This window comes from Dipodomys ordii, unplaced genomic scaffold (assembly GCF_000151885.1).
Source record: "Dipodomys ordii isolate 6190 unplaced genomic scaffold, Dord_2.0 Scaffold56, whole genome shotgun sequence".
NCBI lineage: Eukaryota > Metazoa > Chordata > Mammalia > Rodentia > Heteromyidae > Dipodomys > Dipodomys ordii.
The window spans coordinates 1,000,669-1,025,253 of NW_012267272.1; the positions used below are offsets into that span (position 1 = coordinate 1,000,669).

Genomic DNA, 24,585 nt, shown 5'->3' on the forward strand with positions numbered 1-24,585 from the left:
ATATATATTTAATAATTTTATTGTAAAGATACTGTACAGAGGGGTGACAGTCACATAAGTGAAGTACTGAATACATTTCCTATCCAGCATTGTTACCCCCTCTTTTGTATTTCCCCTTCAACCCCTTCCCTCCTTACATGCCCAATTTGTCCCTCCCCCCACCAAAGTTGTAAATACTAAGCGATATGAACCTGAAGATATGGACATAAGAGTTTTTTCTTTGTTGCTGTTGTTTTTAATGTACTAGGTGATTTTTTTGTTTCTTTTGTATGTTTTATCCCCTATGGTATAAACCCCTGTTGTCACTGTATTTGATTCTGGTACCCTCCATCTTGTATAGATATTTTTCTATTTGGGGAGGGGAAGGGAGATAACAAAATGCTGAAACAAGGATACAGGTTGACCCAGGTAATGAGACGTACAAGACACTATGTTGGAAACAATCTATATATTTTTGTTGTTATTCCTCCAGTACTAGATCTTGATGTCAGGGCCTGCACACTGGCCCTTAGCTTTTTTTGTAGTATGAAGTATTTTATTGTAATTTGTGCACTCAGTATACTTTGAACAAATTCACCACATTCCCATTGCTCTTTTTCATTCTTATATTTCACATATACCCACATATATACATAGATAGAATAGGTAGATGTGCCATATTTATATGTATGTGTATATGTGTGTGTATTGTGTGTGTGTGTGTGTGTGTGTGTGTGTGCGTGGAGGGGGTTGGTGTGTGTAATATCCTTTAATCCTCTTCATCTCTCAGTATCTTCAATCCATTCCTCTTCCATTTCCTCTCCCACTGATCCCCTCCTATAGAGTTCCCTTTTTGAATTTATGTTCCAGTCCCATTGTTATTGATTTTTCACTGAAGGCTATCACTCTACTATAGCTTCATTTCTGGCCTTTTGATGGTCAACTGGAGATAAGAGTCTCACAGACATTCCTGCCTAAGCTGGCTTCGAACCATGATCCTCAGATATCAGTCTGATGAGTAGCTAAGAGTACAGTACCTGGCTCATTTCTTATTTGAGTGAGTGGAGATTCAGGAACCATTATGAGTTCCCTTATCTCCTTCAGCCTTCCCTGTGTTCCTGTGGTTTCCAAAGTGATTTAAACTAACAAGTATCCCTTAAATCTAAACCCATAACTATTCCTTAAACCTTAACCAGTCCCTTTATTACAGTGGAGTTATAATACCTATAGTATTCTTTTTGTTTAGCTGGGTGACTATAAGCAACTCACTGTGGTCAATTTCTCATCAACAAAATATAAATACTAAAGCCTATTATTTTTTAGCACTGCTATAAAGATTCCATTAAAAAGTATTTGACACAATGATCAAAAACAATACAAGAGAAAAAAATTCCTCCTTACTTGGTTTCCTTAGCTCTAGGGTTTCCCAAGAAATGTTCACTAGTGTGTTTGCCATACTGCTACCAGAATGATCTGTGTAGCACTTATGTCATTCACTGTTGTGATGCTTCAATCAAGTCAGTGAATCTCTACCATCCACCGAACAAATTGCTTGGTGGTGGGACACAGCCTGTTGGCATTCATCTCAATTCAAAGATTACTATGCTACATGGTAATTCAGGTTTAGAGGAAAGGAGAAGAAAGGTATAGTCAAGGAGAACCTTGAGAACCTGGTCTTGAGAGCCTGGGACTCCTGGCTGTGTTTCTCTCTGTAGACAGGAGACTTTGACTCGCTTTTCCCATCCATATGTTCATGACTAGAGTTCTATAAGTCTAGCTCTCATCTACTTACCGAGATTCACAAAGGGAAACGCCCGGTTTCTAATCTTAGAGAACTGAGGGGGTTTAGGCAGTAGCTAGGGTTCCAAAATCTTTCTGTGACTGCAATGGACCAATGTCTTTTGGCTTAGGGCCTTTACACTTGCATTTCTCTTGACTACAATGCTCTCATATATATGTAGTAGTCAGCTCCCCTATCATCCCAAGAGCTTTCCTCCTTCCTTGGCTTAGCCCCATCCCCTGTTCCTCAGATTCAGTGTCTATCATGTGACCTGGGGTATTTACTTGCCAATTTGCTTTTTGTCTCTCTCAGATTCTCCTACCCCAAGAGTAAGCTACAGGAATGGCCATGCACTGGTTTCCTTGCTTTGTTTGCTGCCGTGTCCGCTTCGCCTTGTAGACATGCGTCGGGAATTGTGAAATGGGCCATATCCACAGTTTTTCTGTCATCCTCTGGCTCCTTCTCTTTCCTTTTCTCTATTCCTTCTTTTTCTAACACACACTGGGATTAAAAATGAAAGCTATAAGGGCTGGGGATGTAGCTCAGAGGTGCAGGGCTGGCCTAGCATGTGCAAGACTCTGGGTCCAATTCTCTTCACAGCAGAAAAAAATCAAACAGCAGCAGCACAAACCCTGAAACAACACTGGTGAATCACGAACCCATCTAGAGAATCTCTCCTGCTCTCTCCAGGATTTCTCTGCCTTTCGGAAGCGGTCGTCTCCCCACTCCTACACACACTACACACACAGCTCCCTGTGTGTCCCTGCTGTTCTGGCTGGGTGCTCAGAAGGAAGCCCCCAAAGGACTGGCCCAGTAGTCCCTATGCTCTCTATTCATGAAGTGCATTAAGCCAATAGGAAAAACTTTACAGGAAACCTACAGGGTTCTCATCCTACGCTTGCCCTTTGCCCTGCTTCAATCTAGTTAGCCCTGTTATCATTATTCCAGTAGAATGACATATATCCCAGCCATTAATTCTCCCTATTTCTAGGGAGGAAAGGGACTGAGAGGAAGGAAAGACTGATTATCTATCAGGGAAATGCATTTCTCCACTCTCTGGACAGCCAGGTGGATTTTTCTAAAGTCATTTCTGGTTTGGAATTGGGGCTGCTGCTTCTAGAATGAGCCCCCTGTGTTGGGGGTGGGTGTTGGTTTTATAGCCGCTGGGTAATAGCCTTTCCTGATTTATGAATTGGTGTGGGGGGAGGTCCTGAGCCTCTGGATGGGTTCATCACCAGGAGAGCTGCCATATAAATGCTTCTGTCACATAAAATTATTGTTCTCATTTTGAATTTTTTAAAAATTTCTTTTAGGTAGAGGAGAGATGTAGATTTGAATGGGAAACAGGAGAGGGAAGGAGACACTTGGCCTCTTTGGCCCTTAAAGCAAAAAAAATGTTCAGGCATTACTCATAAACAGCCACTTGCTTTGAAGATAATTATCAGATGGTTTAATTATTGCCTGGGGGTGGGAGGTAGGAGCTTGGTACTTTGGCTTAAAACCAGAGATGAAGTCTCAGCCAACAGGGAAATGGAGGGAGTTCTATCTCCTGAGTTTGGCCTAAGTTCCAGTTCGAGTTTTGTTGTTGTTATTGTTTTAAACTGGTTAAGAGAAGGTCATTTCATGTACATTCTTCTCATCTTCCCCAAATGAATCTAGTGTGCAGATTCATTCAAATACACTCAGTGCTTATTTTGGATCTGCAAGGTATGATCCACAGAACAGGCCTCCAGGGGCTGTGCAAAAAATGAAAAACTATAAGACCCCATATCTGCCCTGCAGCAGCACACAACCAGGAGGATGCGTGTGACAGGAATCGACACGCAGAAAGCAAGCCAGGCATAGAAGCCAGGGTGGAATTTCCCTGGGGAAGGAGGAGCAAGGCATGCTGGACAAGTGGCAGAACCAAAGCAGGGACCACTTGGGGAGGTCACACACCATCTGGCTAAAGAATTCAGGAATTGTGGGCAGCTTATGCATTATGTGTTTAAGGTCTGTCCCTGCAATAAATACATAACCTTGAGGACCCTGCCATAGATTTCCATTGCGCCCACCCCTTTTCTTCCTCAACCTTGGGACCGAACACTGTTGGTAAGGAGGAATCATATTCACTTTTACCAAGGTGAGGTAGTTTACATTTGAGACTCTGCAGAGGTCATGTGGTCTTTGTCTAAACTATGTAACATAGTTCTTATGGTAAAAATGGCCATGGACCAGATGTAAATGAAGGAGTTGACCAGATTCCAATAAATTATCATTTACAAAAAAAACAGTGGCCCATCAGATTTGGATAGTCCCTTGTCAATCTCTCCCTAACAGAAGAAAAATAACTACTTGTTGAATTCAGTTGAAAAGATATTGCTGGATTACAAGTGCATTTTACTTTTCCCCTCCAAATATCAAACAGGATCCATTTATAAATGCTCTGCATTTATTTATAAATTATTTATAAATGCCCTGCATTTATTTACTTCAGTGGTACTTATAACACACAGACATTCTATGACTGAATTTTAAGCAATGGATCCCGTCCATGATAACTGAATTTCCAAATCTCATCCAGTATGCAAAGATTGTTATGTAGACTATGTTATCTTTTCTCCATGGCACCAAGCTCCAGACAGCAATACAAGAAATCTCCCTTCCCATTTCAGGTCTAGAAGTGATAATCAAGGGAAGGAAGGAAGACAGGATTCTGTTAGTGGGTGTGGCCTAAGGGACACAGGCCAATGCAGGCAGCTGAGCTGTCTCCAATCAGCGTGTTTAACCACGGGACTCTGTTCATTTCTCTAATTTATTTCTTTGCTTTCATGGCAGAATAAACTCTAACTTCCAGGGGTCAACTAAGCTCCTGCCACTAGTCCATGCATGGCCAAAAACCCCTTTGCTGTCATCAGTCAATGCCAGCTAGTTAATAATGACCCGCCTCTTTGCTAATGGCCTGAGGCAGGGGTCCTGGGGCAAGAAAGGCTCTAGGAGAGATGCTTGCCAACAGCTTCATAGGGACAATAGTTTGCAAGAAGCTCTTCTGCTGGCCATGTTCAAGGGCATATCCTACCATGCTCAGCTCTTTAGAAAGGTAGTAATTAGGTTTTTTCCCCCTTTGGTGCACATGGTAAATGCAGCAGGATTTGGCATTTGGAGAACCATTGGGGTCTGTCCCTCTCATCTTGACTAGCCTCAGGTTTATGTTTTATAACTAAGAAATAACAAGATTGCAAGGCAGTGTGAGGGCTGTACTTGGCTCCTACAGAGAGAAAAGACACTTTCAAGTGTCAAGCCTTCAGGCAAGGAAAGAGTATTGCAAAGTAAAGTTGACCCTTCCTTGGCCAGCTCCATCTACCACAGCTGCAGGTGGTAATCTGAGTACTAATCAGGAAGTTCCTAGAAGGCATTCAACTTTTCTTGTGTATCTTCATATATTACCAGTATGGATACTTACATAGAGAATGAGAAAGACAAGTGTGTGTGTGTGTGTGTGTGTGTGTGTGTGTGTGTGTGTTTATGCCAGTACTAGTGCTTGAACTCAGGGCCTTACACTCACTTAAATTTTTTGCTCAAGGCTAGCACTATACCACTTAAGTCACATCTCCACTTCTGGTTTTTTGTTGGTGAACTGGAGATAAGAGTCTCCTAGCCTGGCTTTGAACCTTGATCTTTAGATCTCAGCCTCCGTGAGTAGCTAGGATTGCAGGCATAAAGCCATCAGTGCCCAGCAGGACAAATATTTCTAAGCCTGCAGAACTACAGTCATTTGGTCAGTGTTTCCTAATGGCACACCTTAATAGGTCATAGCTTTGTTGCCATATTGATCTTATTGATCTTATTAGCGAGTGGATTTTAGGAAATACCTGGAGAGGACAATCCTCCCAAAACCTGGTCCCCTTGGGTCATGAAAGAGCTTCTAGTCCCCAATAAGCTCTGCAAATACCTCCATTTTCCATGGTTGTCTTAATGTAGGAACAGGTTGGAAAGCCTCGATCTCCTCCACAAATGAGGAAATGGCAATATGGAAATGAAGATGTTACAAATCAGGACTTGAATGCAAAAACTTAACTCTGTATCCGAGACTTTCTAGGCCACCCCACTGCTACCCCCTAAACTGTCAATAAAGAACTGCCAAAGCCAATTGCTGATGTTGAGAAGTCACTTGAGTAAAAAATCAGATGATGACAGTGGGATGGCTTGAGAATGTGAGTTGATGCCCAAAGCTGAAGATAATGTATTACCAGCAGATATAAGGCATTTTCCTAGGTTAGTACTTTCTGTTGCAATGTTATACATTGCAACCCAGAGCACATGCCCAGGCATATACATAGTAGTAGCACAAATAGTACTTATCTTTACTATGTTTGATGGACACTGCTCCATTCGATTTTATTTTATTCCATTTAAAACAAAATTCTGGTCATGACCCTTTAAATTGATTTCGTGACCCACTAAATTGATTTCCTGACCCACTAATGTGTCATGACCGACAGTTTGAAAAACACTGGCCTGACCCTATTCCAGTTCCCCCTTCCCTCCTCAGAGCCTGGAAAACAGGAAATAGTGTGGAGATGTGTGAGACAGGGGCCTGGATTGAGAAAAAAATGAGGAAGGGGAGGGCAATACTCAAAAGACAAGATAGGAGAGAATGGAAATGAGATAAGAACAAAATGAATAGGAATAAGGAGACAAATGAGAAAAGGCCGGATGATGGGTTCGAATTTAGGGATACTGTACTCAAGCTCCACAGCTTATATTTACACAAAAATCTTCCCCAATAGGGTTAATAGCTAGAGCTCTAATAATGATGGTAGCCTGTCTAGAGAATTCTTATCTTCCCATACCACCTAGTTCCTTATAATTGCCTCAAGAGGGAATATTCCATGGGTTGTTCCAGAATCTAGGCTCTAGAAAGATCTGGAAGACAGTGTGGTAAAACTCTGATGAGTGAGTATGGTAGGCTCTATGAACTTGTGAGCTGGGTCTAACTTATGAATTCCAGGTACAAAGGAGATAATTCTGGGTACAAAGGAGATAATTTTAGACAGCATCAGAGAAGTGAAAATTGCAGATTGAAATAAGATTAGTTTATAAAGGAGCTGCAAGTTATGCACTCTGACAGCCAGAACTCTATCCATGGTTCTACTTGTACAGTTCATAATAAACTTTTGTCAAGCATGGGCAATGCACACATTTTTAGTTATTTATATTTAAGAATATACATCTGGACTGGGAGAGTGATACAGGTGCTGAGACTGATTGGAATATAGTATAGATATGTTTGGAAATGTAACAGTGAAATCCCTCCCCCAATATAACTAATGCAAGCGCTGTGTGTGTGTGTGTGTGTGTGTGTGTGTGTGTGTGTGTGTGTGTGTGTGTGTGCTGGTCCTAGGGTTTGAACAGAGGCCCTAAGTGCTGCCCCTAATGTTTTTTGCTCAAGGCTAGTGCTCTACAACTTGAGCCATTACTCGCCTTCCAACTTTTTTGTGTGTGTTTATTTGGAGATACAAGTCTCATGGTCTTTCCTGCCTGGGTTGGATTTGAGCCACAAACCTCAGATCTCAACCTTCGGAGTAGCTAGGATTACAAGTGTGAGCAACTGGTGCTCTTCTATAAGCTAAGTTGTTCTTTTTAAAAGAAATATACACAGTCTCCTCATTAGTATGATTGCATTCTCCAACACAGAAAATTAGGAAATAAAGATGAGATAAAGGTAAAAAGAGCAGCTTAGCTTTTTTTTACTAATGAGTAATGTGAAATACTCTATTATCACCCAGAAAAATGTAATTAATCCAGATAAGAGATATTAGGATTCATTGCATCATCATCATCATCATCATCATCATCATCACCTATCTTTGTTTAATACCTAGTGATATTGTGTTGTAAGGTCTAGGCTTGAGTGGCTGTTCTAATGGGCAAGCACAGACATATTGCTCAGTATGCTGCTTAAGTCAGGATAGTTCTTTATCCTCATTTTCATGAACCAATTAAGTGAAGACTGGTTGTGAAATTCTGGGAGTAGATTTTCACCTTCTCTGGTGTCAATCAGCTGTTCTTACAACTAACCAGAAGGTACTGAATTTTTTATATATTTTTTAACAAATGGATTAAAACTCTCTATAACTCTTCCTTGGAAGATTCTTAAGAAAGTAGATTTTTGTGCCTAACTTTTGTAAGCTTTTAAATATGAATTTTTTAAGCTTCACACTCATTATCAGTGACAAAAATCACATAATGATAAAAATTCTTCCAAATATCTTTTTTTCCTGCCTTCCAATGGTCTCTCCATACCATAAGTTCTGTGTAAAAGTATTTACTTTCTTACCCACAGAAACATATTACTTACATATTAAAGGGAAATTAGGTGCTTGGCTTTTCAAAGTTATTAGCAAAGTGGCATACTCTGACAGCTGCTTGTCAGGACTGAAAAGGTCACCAAATGTGGAGCATTTAGTTCTTTTAAAAGGAAAAAAAAGTTTAATTACATTTCCATAAGCAGGAAGCATCTGTGTTGTACAAAATGAATTTCACAGTCACTTCCATACTATTACAAAGTATTATAAAGATGCTATTTAAAGGATTGTGTTTACAATTTTGATTATGTGTGTCATATACAAATTGTAAATTTGTCCCAATATTCTGAAACAAAACCAACCAATAAGAATGTCAGTGTTGCACTCCATCCCCTAATGCTAGAACTCTCATGAACCTTCCAGGCCTTTTTATGGCTGACCTAAGGTGACTAAGCATGAATGGTATGGATCAACAAAGGGAACAAGCAGTCAGTGTAAATTTCAGTATAGACAAGTAAAGTCAAATTTCTTGTTTTAGATAGATGATTTCAGGATGGGTATGGTGGTAATCCTAATTAATGAGAAGTTGCAGGCGAGAGGATCACTGTCCAAGCCCTGACTGAGCGTGGGAATTTATCAGGAAAACACACTAAAATCAAAAGGACTAGGGGTAGGACTCCCAGTAGAAGGTCCTTGAGTACAATGAATAGAGACTTTAAAAAATTCTAACAAAAACCTGTATGGATGAGTCATGCTTGTAATCCTAACTACTCAGGAGGTTGAGATCTGAAGATCATGGTTCAAAGCCTGTCTGGGTAGAACATTTCATGAAACTCTTTTATTTCCAGTTAGCTAGCACAAACCCCTTTTCATTTGTTTATGTTTGAGATAGAGTCTGTGGAGTTGGCCTTGAACTTGAGATCCTTCTGTCTCTACTATCAGAGTAGCTGAGATTATGAGTACTATTGTGTTCATCCTAGATCCATCCTCATACTCAGAAAGATCATTAGATCCTTGTCTTGGGTATAGAATAGTAGAACTTCTTCTTGAAAGACCTGACCTTTCCTCTCATCTGAAGGCCATTTTGTGCTTGAATGGTGACCCCTGTTATTGGCTGTGTATGTCTCAGGAAGTTAGAGTACCATCCATTTAACCAGATATATTAGGAGCCCTTGCTATCTGCTGATTCAATGAAGATAGAGCTGACAGAGAACTTTGACCCCCTATCACTTATGGCTATAAAACCATGGTCTGGAGACTGTAAGAGTGTGTTTATAAATAATGAACACACTTATGATAATTTTCAGAAAGCTAAAAATAATAGAGATGAAAGCTAAGATGGATGAAAATAGTAGAGGATGAAAATAATAGAGGTGAGAGATAAGATGGAGGAAAGCCTCATTAGATGCTGCTACACGCTCCCTTAGGAATTTTATGTTCACTTTCTAACATTTTCTAACATTGTAGCCACTCAGTGAGCAGGCACAAATGTATCCTCATTTTTCTGGTGAAGATACTGATGTACCCAGATGTTAAATAACTTGCCCAAGATCAAGTGGCAAAGTCATGGACAGGAAACAGAACTGCTGGTTTCAGCTGTGGACCCTCTGGCTTCAGCTCGGACCTGCAGAACACCAGCTTAGATCCTATTTTCCCATCCCTTCCTTGTTTTGCTCAACTTTTTAAGAAGACATATCCAGATAGTCCTTTCTCCTAATCATTATGCATTCCCTTGAAACCATGGCATCTGTCTTTGAGTCAGTTTCCAATTCACGTCTCCATTGTCTTCTTATAATACTTGAAAGGCACTTAAAAATCTCCAATGAGATACGATTCTGCCATTTGTAATTTCTCCTTTTATACTTACATTGCATTTGGTAAAATCGTGTAACATCACTAATGCCATGTAGTCATCTTGAACAATGGTATAAATTAACATGCACCTATTTACTTTTGAAATTGTCTCATTATTATTCAAATGGAGTGCACAATTAACTTAAATATCTGACATTTCCAGTCTCTCTGTTCTATTGGAACTCCAGTGCCAGTCAATTATAAATTTATGGAATTTAACCACTTCTATTCAGACACTTCCTTTGAAGGCGGAGGGGAGAGGGTGGGGATTGGGCGCTAGCTTTATTACAGCAGCCCTGGGGTGGGGCAGGGAAGACAACCTGGGGCTCCCCTGTCAGACTGAGCTTCAGCCTCCAGACAAAAGCTCCTTTAATCCACGAGGATAATATACCCTTCCCACGGATGCCCTTGGATTGTATCAAAAATGTTACCCACAAGCTCATGTTGTTGAAGGTCCCCAGTGCAGCAGAGTTTAGGGTTAGAGCCTCTGGGAAGTGATCAATCCATGGACGGGTTCATAACCCAATAAGCTGTTGGGAGGTGGGGAAACTTTAGAAGGTAGGACGTAATTAGAGGCAGCAGGCCACTGCAGGTCATGTCCCTCCCTCCCTCCAGCCCTCATTCTGCTTCCTGGCTTCCATGACGTGGCCCGCTCTGCCCTGCCATCATCTGCTTCATGCCATGACGTTCTACCTTGGAAATGGCACAGAAACAAGAGGCCATGACCATGGACTGAAAACACTGAAACTGAGCCAAAATAGTTCTCCTCCTTCTACCCTACCTCCTCTTCCTCCTCCTCCTCTACCTCCTCCTCTTCCTCTTTTTCTCTTGCACTTATATCTTCTTATTTCTCCTCATTTTTGGTATTATTAGGGTTTGAACTCAGGACCTCACACTTCTACCACTTGAACCACACCACCAGCCCTTTTTTTTTTTACCTTAGGTAATTTTTTAGATAGGATCTCTTACTTTATGCTTACAATAAACCCCTACCTATGTCTTTCGAGTAGCTAAGATTGTAAGTATGAACCACTATTCCTGAAAAATCTTTCCTTCTTTAAGTGGATTTTGTCACAGTGATGGAAAACTAAGAGTCCCCAAACCCTAACTCCACAGGAGAACCAGGTCTCCTGAGAAGCCTTCATGACAGGACCCTTCTCTTTCCAATACCCTTCAAGCTGCATTTACTTTTACTTTTCCCTATAGAACTTCCAGAAGCTTCCAGCCTTTTTTCTGTTCTTCTCTTTTTGGGTCATGGTGCCTAGGCCTGTTGCTGCTCATATAAGCACATGAAATGACAAAAAGTACTGGAATGCCAAGTTACGAGAAAGATACTCAAGGGAGCTCAGGAAAGAGCTGCCAAAGCTTTCCCTAATAACTGACCCATGCATTTCATTACCTTTCCTTCTGTTACACCTTGCCTGCTTAGGTCCTATGGGTAGACACCCATCTTGTCCTGGGCCAGAGAGAAGGAGAACAAACCATTTCTGCACCTGCCTCCAATATCCATCAGTTTTTCCAGCGCTCAGTCTGTGACAACTTCAAATACCCAATAGAGCTGGACTCAAATACAATAAAGGGCCTTCCCCAGAGTGGGAGGCAGAATGGCAAAGACTCCATCCAGGTGACACAGCTTTCTGTGACTAGGGAGGGAGACACAGGCTCCTGTTCCTTCCTAGCCTAGGAGGCACATGCTCTTTATTGGCATGAAGAGAGTCTCTACCTTTGTGCTTTTCTAGGGGCTTGAAAATGGACAGAGGGAAGCAGAGATTCCCAAATGGGAGCAGGCCCCTGGAGCTAAACTTGCCTTTCGCCACGAGGTGGGGATTTGCCCATAATCCCCTGGCCCTAGCAACAATAGTTTCTAAAAGTAATATTACTAACAATAATGATGGAATGACACCAACACCTACAACTTCTGGAAACCTCCTGCCAGCGGGGCTTAACAGACAGAGCAGCTTTAATCCTAAAAGCATTGGCAGAACATTTTTATCTCTTGCATTTTGTACATGAAGAAACCAAAGCATGAACTCCTTGAGTGAGCTGCCTTGGGTGGCAGAGCTGGTGAGCATGAAGGGCCAGGATGAAAAGCCAAGTTCATGGACTATTCATGGCTCCCCTGTAGACTTCAGCCTGCTTGCACTTCTGCCTCCCAGCCAACCTGTGTACTGCCCGAAAGCTGATCTCTCCTCTCAGGGAAGCCGCTAAACTCCACCACAGTCAGACTTTAGAGATATGAGAGTGGCCGCTTAGAAGCGGGGGAAGGGTAGTGGTTACCGGGGAGGCTGCTGCTCTGATGTCTGTGGGGGGGAACAGCTGCAGTAGATGTTGCAAGGGGTTCTTTCCCCAACTGCTGGGACCATGGACGACTAAACCAAGGCCCTCATTTACCCAGTTGAGGGGGTACCTCTGAGTTCTCCCCATCATCCTCCGTGCCTACAACCCCATCCCTGTGGAATCCTCTTGACCTCTGAGGTACATTCTGTCACCTGAAAGGAGGGCAAAAGACTTTCCTAATGGACCAGGAAGATGGCCAGCATCTCTGTTCCCTGGTCTTTGTGGGAGAGGGGCTTAGGAAGACACTACAGTGGGGGTGTCACCCTGGCTTCAAGTCTGGTCTCTCTGTCTCAATTTGCTGTGTGACTCTCGACAAGCTGTTTGCTTCTCTGGGCTTCCTTTGCTCACCAGTCCTGTGGGAGAGGAGCAGGGAAGAGCAAAAGACTGCTGCAAAACAAAAGCCTTGGGATTCTTCCAGTTCCAAGGATGCACTACAAAACCCAGGCTGCCAGAACGTACGGATTGTAGAAAATCGGGAGAGAGGCCAGCCACCTCCCATTTGGCTCCCTTCGGTTCTGCAGGGGTGAAATGGAGATGTTTTGCTTTGATGCAGAAGGAAGGGACAGAGGGACCATTTCAGCCATGACACATGGGAACAGGAGCCACGTCAGCAATGGACACGTGGGACCCTCTGAGCATGTGCTCCAGACCAGTGGGAAGGATCCCTTGCACCTGAATGAAGTACGATGAATTGCTACAACATTCCCCCCACCCCCGCCCTCTCCCTCCCCGTCTCTTTCTGCAAATGCCTGAGATTGCTCTGTATCCTGTCACTCACTTCTCAGCCTGTGCTTCAAGTTTGAGCTCCCAGGGGGTCTTCAGACACAGCCCCATCTGGGTGCCAGGAGCAAATGTCTGAACAGGCTTGTCACAGTGTCAGCCATCCAAACACAAACTTGAACCGACAACTGAGTTCCCCACAGGGGCAGATAGGACGAAGGAGAGGCAGTGTCGGTGTCACTGTCAGACACGTTTCACGTGAGATGAGCCGTGGGAGTCAGTGTGGACAGAGCGGAATCTTTGCAGGACCTCAGCACCTTGGGTTGCACCTGTCACCATGACCGCACCTCCAAGGTTGTCACATTCACAGCAGCTACCCTGGGAGCGTCCCTGGCAAGCAGGCTGGAGATGCCAAGGGATGCTAGGGCACAAAGAAATGGCCGTGGGAATCTTCGGGAGAGGTTCCATAGAACTTCAGAGTCTGGATCTCCCAAGCAGTACCAGCCTTCTTGGGACCACAATCCCAGCTTCTCGCTTGAATTTCAGAATCTCAACCTGGCAAAAGTACCCATCGCCAAAGCACATTCTCACCTTTTCGCCTCCCATGGAGCAGGTACACCTTGCTCTCCCTCTCCAAACTCCCTGAAAAGAACTTGCAAAGAAACTCTGAGAGGAAGGAAGGGGACAGGGGAAGCCCTCAGGTCATTCTCTCCCCTTGTGGCTGCCTTGGCCTCTCTGGGATCCACCTCTGAAATTCTGCTTAAAACCAGCCCTCTTGACCCAGCCAAGGCTAGGGATCCCACTTACCTGCTCAGTTTCCATTTTTGGCAGCTATGATTTATTTATTATGTTGATTGCTTCTTGGCTGCCTCCTCTTGCTAAAATCACAAGGATGTTTATCTGCTTCTTCACCTCATGCCTCAGTAGCCTTGGCTAGTGTTCCTCACATAGTAGGTGCTTGCTGACTATTTTGAATAAATGAACAAATAAACAAACCAGCCCTGGGTGGGGTGTCATAAAGCAAGTTGGTCCTTCACTGGTAAGTAAATCTACCTGCAGCCCACATCCTAGCCTGAGGCATCTGTCCTCCTAAAGGAAGGATTTTAGTGCTACTGGCATTGTGTGTGTGTGTGTGTGTGTGTGTGTGTGTGTGTGCGTGTTCCCAGGCACCTGAGAGCAGACCCAATATCAACAGAAATCAGGAAGACAAAAAATGCCATGAAAGATGGCCTTGGACCAGACATAATTGAAAGTGGATCCCAAGCAAGCAGAAACTTGCGCTGGGAGCCCGTGGTTTCCAGGCAGGGAACGGCTGGGCGCAGGGTAACAGAGATGTTGAAGCTGGTTGAGAAATCTAGGACCTATTGAAGAAGCACCTTGCTTTGAATGGGGGGGACTGCTTCTCGGGCTATGGGGGTCACTCCCAGGCCCTGGGATGCCTACCTCACCAACATCTCCTCTGTCTTCTCTCCCATTGGCTGGGTAAGTTTTGATCACAGAGGTTGCTCTGTGTGTGTGTGTGTGTGTGTGTGTGTGTGTGTGTGTGTGTGTGGACATTCTCTTGGGGGTATTGGAGTGATAGTAAATACACACCACACACATACAAATACAAACACACATGTGACCAAGGGAGATGGAGGGATGCAGTCACTAGGACTGGTGCGTGTGTGTAGGCATGTGTGAACCTGTTCTTACACATGTATGCACACTCACCAGAAAGATACCCAGAACTATGCAGAAGAAAGGAATAAGAGAAACAAGACATGGCGCTGATACAGACGACAAAGTGACATTGACATCTAACAGGGTGCACTCAGACGCGTTACATGTGGGCATCTCACTAAAACCTTACCACTCGCCCAGATCAATTCTATGTTCCTATGCTCCCATTTCACAGATTACAAATGAGGTCCCACATGACCTAAGTGGGCCTCTTTCTAGAATGGCGTTACTGCTACCTTCCATTCTCTTATGTCACGCAGCCCCCTGCATTCTCAGAACCATTCTCAGAACCTGGGTCTTGTGTTAGGTTGCCACACTTACCATTCCCTCTGCCTGATCACTCTTCCCCTGACATCTACCTCCTACCCCTCCCTGCTTTCTACTGCATGCTCGTATGTTCCTTCCTCGGGAGGAATCCACTGGCAACATTTTTCCCCTCTTCCTTCTTCCTTCCTTCCTTCCTTTCTTCCTTCCTTCCTTCTCTCTCTCTCTTCCTCTCTCTCTCTCATTCTTTCTTCCTTCCATCCCTCCCTATTTTTTTCAGCATCTCTGGGCCTCATATTGTCTAAGCTAATATTCTACAACTTGAGCAACATACTTCAAAGAGCTGTCCCACCATTCACTGGGACATCACTCTATTCCTCCTGATTCTTTGTTTTCATTATATTCACCGCTCTGTGACATACGTCAGTCATTCATTTCTTCACTCATCTGTTCACTATCTGGAAATTAAGCTGCCCTAAGAATAGGAACTTTGTCTACCTTGCACCTCACCAGGTCCATAGGCATGAAGGAAGGACAGCTATAGAGGGTGAGGAGGGTCTCCCCAGCAGAGGAAATGCAGAATGGAGAGGGCTGTGGGGAGGAGATCAGGATGGAGGCCAGTCCATGTGTGATCACATGTGAGCCAAAGGATAGGGTTGGGAGCTGAGTTTGCAAGCTGAGGATAGGAGTCACAGCATGAGGCTGAGAAGCCAGGCCTGGGTTTTGTGCCAAGAACAATGGTAAATCATCAATGGAAACCATTGTGGGTGGAAGAGCTGCCAGTTTTGTACACAGTCTCCAGACCTTGTCACTCTCTGGTCCCTCTACTCACCAGCCTGTTATTTTCCTCTAGGTTCACCATTACACATGCAAGTTCCTGCTGCAGATCCCCAAAGATCTGAGAGAGGGGGTGGGAGTGTCTAGGAGCAGACGTGACAGAGCCACCTCATTCTTTACTACTAGCTCTCTCTCTCTTACCCCCGCCCCACCCTTTCTGAAGAGAACTGTCTTTTCCCTAAAGTGGGCCTTGTGGGTTGTAATTCAGATTGCTACTCCATCATGCTTAGGCGTTGAGAGGCTTTCCATTGAGGTCAGGGAATAGAGACTCAGGGGTGTCTTATGGAAGATGGTAGATTTTAGTACTTTGTGACAAGAACGGCCAGAACAACAACAGGATGGAAAGAAGAAGCTAAAGGCTTACACACCTCTTTTTTAACTGCTGTTTTTGTTTTCAGTACTGTGGATTAAAATCAGGAATTCAGCGCCTTGCACATGCTAGGCAAGTGCTCTATTATTTGAACCAAAGCCCCAGTCCTTTCTTCTTTTAATTTATTTTCAGATGGGATCATATGGCAACTTCCCCTGGGTTGGCCTTCAACTGTGATCCTCCTACCTCCACTTCCCAAGGAGCTTGGATTATAGGTGTATCTCACCATGCTTGGCCCTTTCACAACTCTTTTCAGCTCAGATTAATTCATTCATTAATTATTTCATTCATTCATACAGATGAACATGTATGGGGTACCTGTATATGGAGTATTTATGTGTCAGAAACTTTTCTAGTAGGCTGTAATAGACATACAAGTGAACAAAAAGGACCAAAATGATCAACATTTGTAGTCTCATTCTAACTGTGGATGGCACACAAAAGGTAATAAACATATACAAGTTGCCTAAAAAGAGACTAAGCACTACGAATAAAAATAGAGATAAATGAGAGCATGGCAATTGCGGGGTCTGAGGGGAGAGCGGGCTGGAATTTTCTCTGAGGAGCTCAGGGAGGCCCCCTAAAAGCAAAGCCTTAAAAGAGAATCATCCTTGTGGCTTTTTGCAAAGAATATCAGACCTAGGGAGCAATCACTTAGAGAAAGCCTAGGGCCTATCTGTGTCCAGACATTCACATCCCTGGTTCCCCAACTCTGAAACATAGATGGGGGGCGGGGAACAGGATGAAAAGTGAAGATCAGGGATGATGGAGTCTAATGTCTCCCAGAGCACAGAGAGCCTTCTGGGTCTTGGTAAATGCTTTGGCTATTACAAGTATCCGACCAGAGGAAAAGACATGATCTAACTAAAACTTGAAAAGACTGACATTTGCATAAAAAAGCCTGGAAAGAAAAGGGTAAGAACAGTGGGTATGGTTAAGGGGCTGTTACAAACATATAGGCTCTGTCAGAGGTGGCAGCCTTAATGGCTAACAAGTAGTCATATTCTGGAAACATTTTTAGAACTATTAGAATTTCTCTCAACACACTGTATATAGGCAAGGGATAAAGGCAAGAGTCAAAGATGGCTGGCTGGATTTGAGCTTGAATTATGTGGCTACTATCATCTGGGATGTGATGAGAACAGGAACAAAATGTTGGAGAAGAAGATGTAGAGTTCAGCCACATTAAAGCAAAGATCTGTGAAACACACAGGTAGAGCTGGCAGGGAGGAGGCAATTGGTTATGTAAGGTGGGACTCAAAAAGAGAACACAAGGAATTAGAGAGCACCAGATAATATTTAAAGTCATGGAACTAAATGGTTTTGTTAAAGAACAAGTATAAGATGAAGTGATAGAGAGATGAGGAGAAGAAGAGACCAGAAAAGGAGACGGGGAAACAGTGGCCAAAGAGGTAAGAGAGAATTCTTGTCCAACAACAACTTGAAGAAAGCATCCAAGTTAGTATCCATGTGTCTTCCCAAGCTCGGATGCTAACAGGTGTAGGACTTTGCTCCTTGCACTTTTTGAGTGTCTACTTGGAGTAATTTCACCAAGATTCCAATGTTGGCTCCTTCTTCAACAGGCTGACTCTAAGGTTAGCAAACTGCTGCCTGCCACCTGTTACAAGAAAAGTCTTATTTTACATAGCCATGTCATTCCCATTTGTTTACGTATTGGTTACCATAGCTTGATGTCACAAGAGCAGAGCTGAACAGCTGCAACCTAGGCCATGTGGTCCACAAATCCTAACTATTTATAGACAGTTTCTTGTCACTAGGACTAATTCAATGCTGCTTAAGATGTACTTAGTACCATTTAAGAAACAAAGAAGGCTATTTAATTTGAAACAGTACGTTTACTAACTAAAAATGTTATCAGGAATTCAGGGCCTTGCATGTAGTGGCTGGGTGCTGGTGGCTCATGCCTATAATCCTAGCTCCTCAGGAAGCTGAGATTTGAGAATCACAGTTCAAAGCCATCCCAGGCAGGAAAGGGCATGAGACTCTTGCCTCCAATAAACCACAAGAAAACCAGAGGTGGTGCTGTGGCTCAAAGTGGTAGAGTGCTAGCTTTGAGCATAAAGAGCTCAGGGACAGCATCTAGGCCCTGAGTTTAAGCTCCATGATTGACAAAAAAAAAAGCATGTAAAAAATTAGTCAGGACAAGTTAAAAATCATGACGGTGATGTTAGAATGTTACAGCCCCATTCAAATCTAGTACCTCAGTCTATGACTATATTTGGAGATCAGCTCTTTTTTCTTAGGGCTATAAGGCTATTCACGAGGGCCTAGTCTAATCTGACTAGTGTTCTTACAAAAGAGGAGACTAGAACATATGGGTGGAGAAGAGAGAAAGGCAAGCACAGACGGCAGACCGTGTATGTGACAGCACAGGAAGAAGATGGACATCTCCAAACCAAGGAGACAGGCTCCAAAGAAACCTAGTCTACTGATACCTTAATCTTGAACTTCTGAGTGTCCCAGTCTGTGTTAGTTACACCATAGCCCTAACAGATGATTTGATACATCACTGGAGTTTGTCAAACACAAAGACCTTGGCGTTCTCCCAAGGATCCATTCCAACAAGGAAAGTTGCTTCTCCCCAGCTCCCAGGGCTTTGGAAGTGGACAAAGAGTATGTGTGAGTGTGTGTGTGTATGGTGGGGAGCGGGGCAGGGGAGGGGAGCGGCATTGGCAACCCCATTAAGAAAAAGAAGGAATGCAGACAGCAGGAAAGCCTCATTCTCTGCCGCTGATTCCATCTCAGACACCCTTGCTCCCCAGGCAAAATGGTTCACGCTTACCCCACACCGGGACATTCCCAAGCCCTGGCGGCTTCCACAAGAGCACCACAATGGATCCTAGTGTGGTTGAAGCTGGGCAACCAGGAAGCCCCGCACCAAAGAGAAGATGTCATCCAGCTCTCAGGGAGAGTGGCGCGGCTGTGGGATGCCGGGGCATAATGCACAAGCCCTGTGGGTGGCATAATGTGGAATTCATCTCCCTCACTCCGAGGAGCAGGGGACAGGCCGAACAATCCAGACTCTGTCAGTAAGGTCCTCTGGAGAGTTCAGGCCACGCTAATGAAGACGAAGAAGAGAGGGAAACACTGCTCATGGTTGCGGCCTCTGCCACTCAGAGCTGACGCATCCATATTCATGAGCTGGACAGACAGCTCTTGGGATGACTCATCCAGTGCAGAGACGATAGGGTGGAAGTATAGTAATGCTGATCCACACTGGATGGGGTGGGGAATGTAAGTCACTCCAGGTTGTGAATTAAGGGGCTCCAGGAAATACCCTGAACTCTATAGGATTCCCCAGGGAACGTCTCCTCCCTTGCCTGCTGCTAACATAGGATTTCTGCTTTGTACTTGGGACCCCAGAAGAACTTCTTTCTTAGCTCTCTGTTGAGTTTCCAAATCAAGTCCAATATTGTTACTTCCTATTTAATACCAGCCAATAGTAAACCCCTACATCCTGTCTGTTCTTGTATTGGCTTCATAGAATCTGCTGGAGGTTCCACAAAGCGTTGTAGGTACACATGAAGGCTTAGAGCCCACGCTGTCCTGTGTCATCCTACTACACAGATTCTGCTCCCTAATTCTTTATGCACTTGGCTATTCTATAATGCTTCCTTAATTAGGGTCCTTTGCCAATCCATCTTTGCTCCTCACAAACCTCCTGTGTCTAGATAGATGACTTTGGTAGGATATGATTTATTAGGTAGGGAATCTGGACCAAGAACTTGGACATTGCATACCATGTTTCTCCAAAAGAGAATAAATGTTGGCCCTAAACCTATTCACACCATCATTTTGAAGTTAGTGGATTTGTCCTAGACTCATGGATATTTTGATATTTCAAATGTTTCATTCCCTGTTATAGCACACCCAGCCTTAGTCCCCAGGCAGCAGAACTGAAAGGAAACACGCTGAGCCAAATAAATCAAATCACCTCTCTGCAGCTGGCCTCCTGTAGGTTTCTACAGAGCCACAGGCTAGTATTTAGTTGCAAGACAAATGTCTAGCCGAGTCCAAAGAGCCTTACCTGCCTTTCTGACATGATGTAGAGTTGCTCGTGATCCTTGGAGAAGGCCATATCCCTGAGAATGGGACCAGGATCTACTACCTGCACAGTCTCGTACTGGAGGGCGTTGCCTCTAGGCCCATCCACTCGGATCTGCAGAGAAAAGGAAGAGAAAGAAAAACAGATATGAGTTCAGGTCCTACACTACCCATAGTCCAACTTGATCCCAGAGATTCTCCTAACAGCTAAGGCAGGGGTAAGTGAACTCTGTCCCCATAAAGCTCAGAGAACAAGGCCAAGAGCAGTGGGGATACAAGCCCACCTTGGCCTCTGGATGGGAATACCACAGAGAAGGGGAGGAGACAGACCAAACTAGGTTCCAGCAGGAATCTGGTCTCAGTCTCTAAGGTCCTGATGCCTTGGGCTAAGTCTTTGAGGTATTGTTGGTCTTTGGAGAAGAGGGTGGGGCTAGTATTGAGCAAAGCAATATGGGATATGGGGATTGGGAGAATTGAGACTATCTCAGATCAGAATGTCATCCCACATCAGAAAAGCAATATTAGTTACCATATTTATTAGCAGAAAATAATTTTGGTGTAAGGATGTGGACTAATTCTCTGAAATTGTTACTGTGAGGTCATCGGTCTCCTTTTGCCATTGAAACCACTGGATTGTACTTTAGGCTTTGGGATAAATATTAGGTTCTTAGGGTTCTTTTCCTCCAGGGAAAAGGTGTGGACACGACAGGAAAATGTGGCTCAAGCATGAGTCATCCTCAACCTTCCAAGAATACTTAGCAGAATAAATTGTCCCTGGGCCACTCATGAGTCCTTCTTAGAACTGCTTATAGAGACACAACAGGAAGATACTTTTGCCCATACTCTCAATCATCACTGAGAATAAATCTAGAAAAGACACAGGCTTCTGGCCTGGCTCCTGTGTGTCCATCCAGATCTAGAATCATCCTGAGTCTGAGTACACAGATCCAACACAACCACAATCAATGCTATTAATAAATAGCTATTACTGAGAATAGAATATTTGTAATAAATGACAGGGGTTAAATGTCATTAATGCAAGACTTTGCAAAGCACTTGCAATTTTAGGGATTTCAATAACGAAACAAAAGAAAACATTATATTCCAAATATTCCCTCTGAAATATCCCTTTTTATTTTAATTTTTAATATCTAATTTTCAACCTCCGATGAAATCCAGGTGAATAGATAACTGTTTTAAAAGGAACCAAGGTTTAGAAAAGTCTTGTCTGATGACAGCTGATCATATTGAGACACTAGGAAGTCTGAGGGATCCTGATTCTGCCCAGTCCACTGAACACTGATGTCAGGTTACTTTATGTTTGATTTTAGGTTTGTTTGTTGTTGTTGTTTTCCTTTTAAGCATTACCCATAAGCTTCCCAGGTCTCAATGCAGGGAGACAGCTTTACATATAATATGATTCTCTCATAGTTATGGTCTCGTTTGTCATGGCGAATGGTCCCTCAGCACACATTCCTCCCTCTGTCACTTTTGCTTGGAACTAAACTCACTCTCATGGTGCTGCCCTTCATGCTATAATGATTGAGAAGTAACAGGCTCAAGCTCATTAATGGGCTCCGGCAGAGCAAAGAAGGGATGAATGACAGAGAAAAGATCTCTCCTCATCTTCAGTAGAGTCAAAGAATCAAAGATCTGTTGGCAGCTTTCTGTGACAAGAAGAGATAGAACCAGGGAAGGTGAAGCATAGAGATGCAAAACCAATAGTCCTTGGTGACAGCCCCAAGCCACTTAATCCAAATAACAGCAGAGCTGACCTATTGTCAGGAAATTCCAGATCCTTAAGCCATTTCCTTCTTGTTATAGTAATACGAAGGCTTACTTGCACATCAAAAATTCCCAACTGTATTGATAATGGATCTACTGATAATGGATAAAGAAAATGAGACTAGATACATAAAGCAGTGGGCATGAGTGCTAAAGTCTAGGGACAGAACTGAAACCTAGGCTTGACTTAGAAGTCTGCTTGTATGAAAGGTCTTGTTCCTGGGGATGGAAGGAGAAGGGAATCTATGATTCCAGAGACTTCCTTCAGTTATTCCTGACATTGATGCTCAAAAACTGTGCTTGATGTCAGGCACTGGTGGCTCACACATGTAATCCTAGCCACTCAGGAGGCTGAGATCTAAGGATTACAGTTTAAAGCCAGTCCAAACAGGGAAGTCTATTAGACTCTTATTTCCCATTAACCACCACAATCCAGAAGTGGAAGTTGTGGCTCAAGTAATAGAGTGCTAGCCTTGAACAAAATGTCTAGGGACATAGTTCAAATCCCAGGACTGGCACATACAAAAAAAGACTACTACTACAACAACAAAAACTTTGCTTGACCAATATTTATATTCAAAATGAAGTTGAGTCCTCTTTGCTTAACACAAAGCTCATGAAAATAGTAACAACAAAAACATGTATAGGAATTAAAGGGAAAGATGTTTAACCCTACCTCAAAATACCTCAGGTTCTTAGAGCCCTTTTTCTACAGCTGCCCACAAGCCACATAATGCTCCTATTGGCCAGGTCTTCTTTTAATCTGAATGAAATTGGAGTTCATGTGAATCCAATTGGGATTACCAACCAAGTCTGACCGTTAGAGCGACGGCCTTGGCCCTGGCCCAGCCAGGCTTCAGCCCTAGCTAGGAAGTAACCTGGAGTGGGAGCAGAGTGCTTGTGAGAGCCCTGGCTGGTCTCCAGGCCCCTCAGGGGTCCTGTAGGCATGGACCCCTGAAGGAAATGCTGGTGGAACTAACACTCATTCAGTGCCCTTGATCAGACTTCCCACCCCCAGGAGAAATTAGATTCAGTGCTTAAGCAATACCTTTATCACTTGTCTCCAACTTTCCTGTTCCTTAAGAGGGGTGATGTTCTTAATGTCATAGACCTCAGAGAAAAATGGGCAACATGGGGGCAAAGTCAGAGGCCTAGATAAGGGAGGGATCAGGAGAGACTAAATGTACAAATTTTCACAGGCTTGGCTGTGTCCCCCACCTTCCCCACAATGTCAGAATGTGTACGAGCAACTGGAAACATGTTTCTCCCCCTCCTCTTACTAATCCACAGTGTTCCATAATACAGAATGGAAAGTGGTCACGTTCCCTATCTCTTAAGAGATTTTCACACTCACACTCATGCACAAAAGGAGTTTATGTGGGAATTTGCTGAATGTTTGATGGGAAGTCCTAAAATGTAGGTAGAATGGACTGGCTCTTGGGTTTTAACATAAACAAAGCACAATAAGAACAGTCCTTTATTTTCATATTTACTTATTCTTACTTTTGTCCTCCTAGGGATTGAATCCCAGGATTTTGAGCATGGTAGGCAAGCCCTCTACTACTCAACTAGTTGAACAACATCCATAGCACTTTCCTTTTTTCCTTTTAGGCCCTTTCATTTTTATTTCGCCTTTGAAATAAGTAAGGCCTTGCTCAGTTTTCCTGGGCTGGTCTCAACTACATGATCCCCCTGCCTCCACCTCCTGATTAGCTGGGATGGTAGCCACCACCAGCAGCTAAAAAGTTTTTTTATTGAATGGCTACTACATGTCAGATGCTGACATACCACAACACCATAAGTGTTAATATTTTCTCATTTTCTGGTGAGGCATAAGAGCTTAAATAACTTGTTCAAGGTCACACATGTAGTGGAGATCAGAACCTGGATGCATACCAAAGTCTCACTGATTGCATCTGTGAGCTCTCCCACTAAGCCAAACTCTAACACTTCACTGGATATGTAAATTTGCTTCCTCTCAAGGAGTCAAAGTAGTTGTTTCTAAACAACATCACCCTGGGGGTGGAGGTAGAACCCTGCCTTTATCTCTTGTAGTTCTTTGGGGAGAGGAACATGCATATGAATGAAGACAAGGTTGTAAATTTTCCAAATAATGAGCCCTTATATTTTTGTTTTATACCTTGCAAAGCATTTCTAAAGAACACTATCTCATCTGATGGCTGTAAAATTTTTATGATATTGACTGTCAGCATAATCATTCTCATTTTACTGATGAAGCAACAGAGAGAGGGGTTGTTCTGAGCCTTTCCCGCAGTTCGGTGGCAAACCAATGTGAGGTTGGACTCGAATCCAAGTCTTCTGATGGCTGGCTCCATATTTGCCTATTAGCTATTTGGATTTTTGCAAAAGCCTTTGACAAGGTTCCATGTGAAAGGTATTTAAAGATAATGAGTCTCTCTGGGACTTTGGGCAGCTTGGCCATGGAAGACCTGACTTAAAGACAGGGAAAGACAGATTTCTTCGTGAAGAAATAGAACTGAGAACTCCCCAAGCACTGGTGTCACCACTAGCCTTATTTAAGAATATATATATATATATATATATATATATATATATATATATAT

At 43.4% G+C, this 24,585-nt stretch overlaps 1 protein-coding gene across 3 annotated transcripts in view; it reads right to left on the bottom strand.

The window, feature by feature from the left end:
* The window catches only part of Plxna4 (plexin A4), a 422,862-nt gene that overhangs the window by 122,663 nt on the left and 275,614 nt on the right, over positions 1-24,585 (bottom strand). For 2 of the 3 annotated variants that reach the window (XM_013021638.1, XM_013021639.1), the window contains one exon: positions 20,199-20,330. In XM_013021638.1, the coding sequence (XP_012877092.1) occupies positions 20,199-20,330 (132 nt within the window). The remainder of the gene's footprint in view (positions 1-20,198; positions 20,331-24,585) is intronic. The other variant, XM_013021640.1, reaches the window with a different exon arrangement.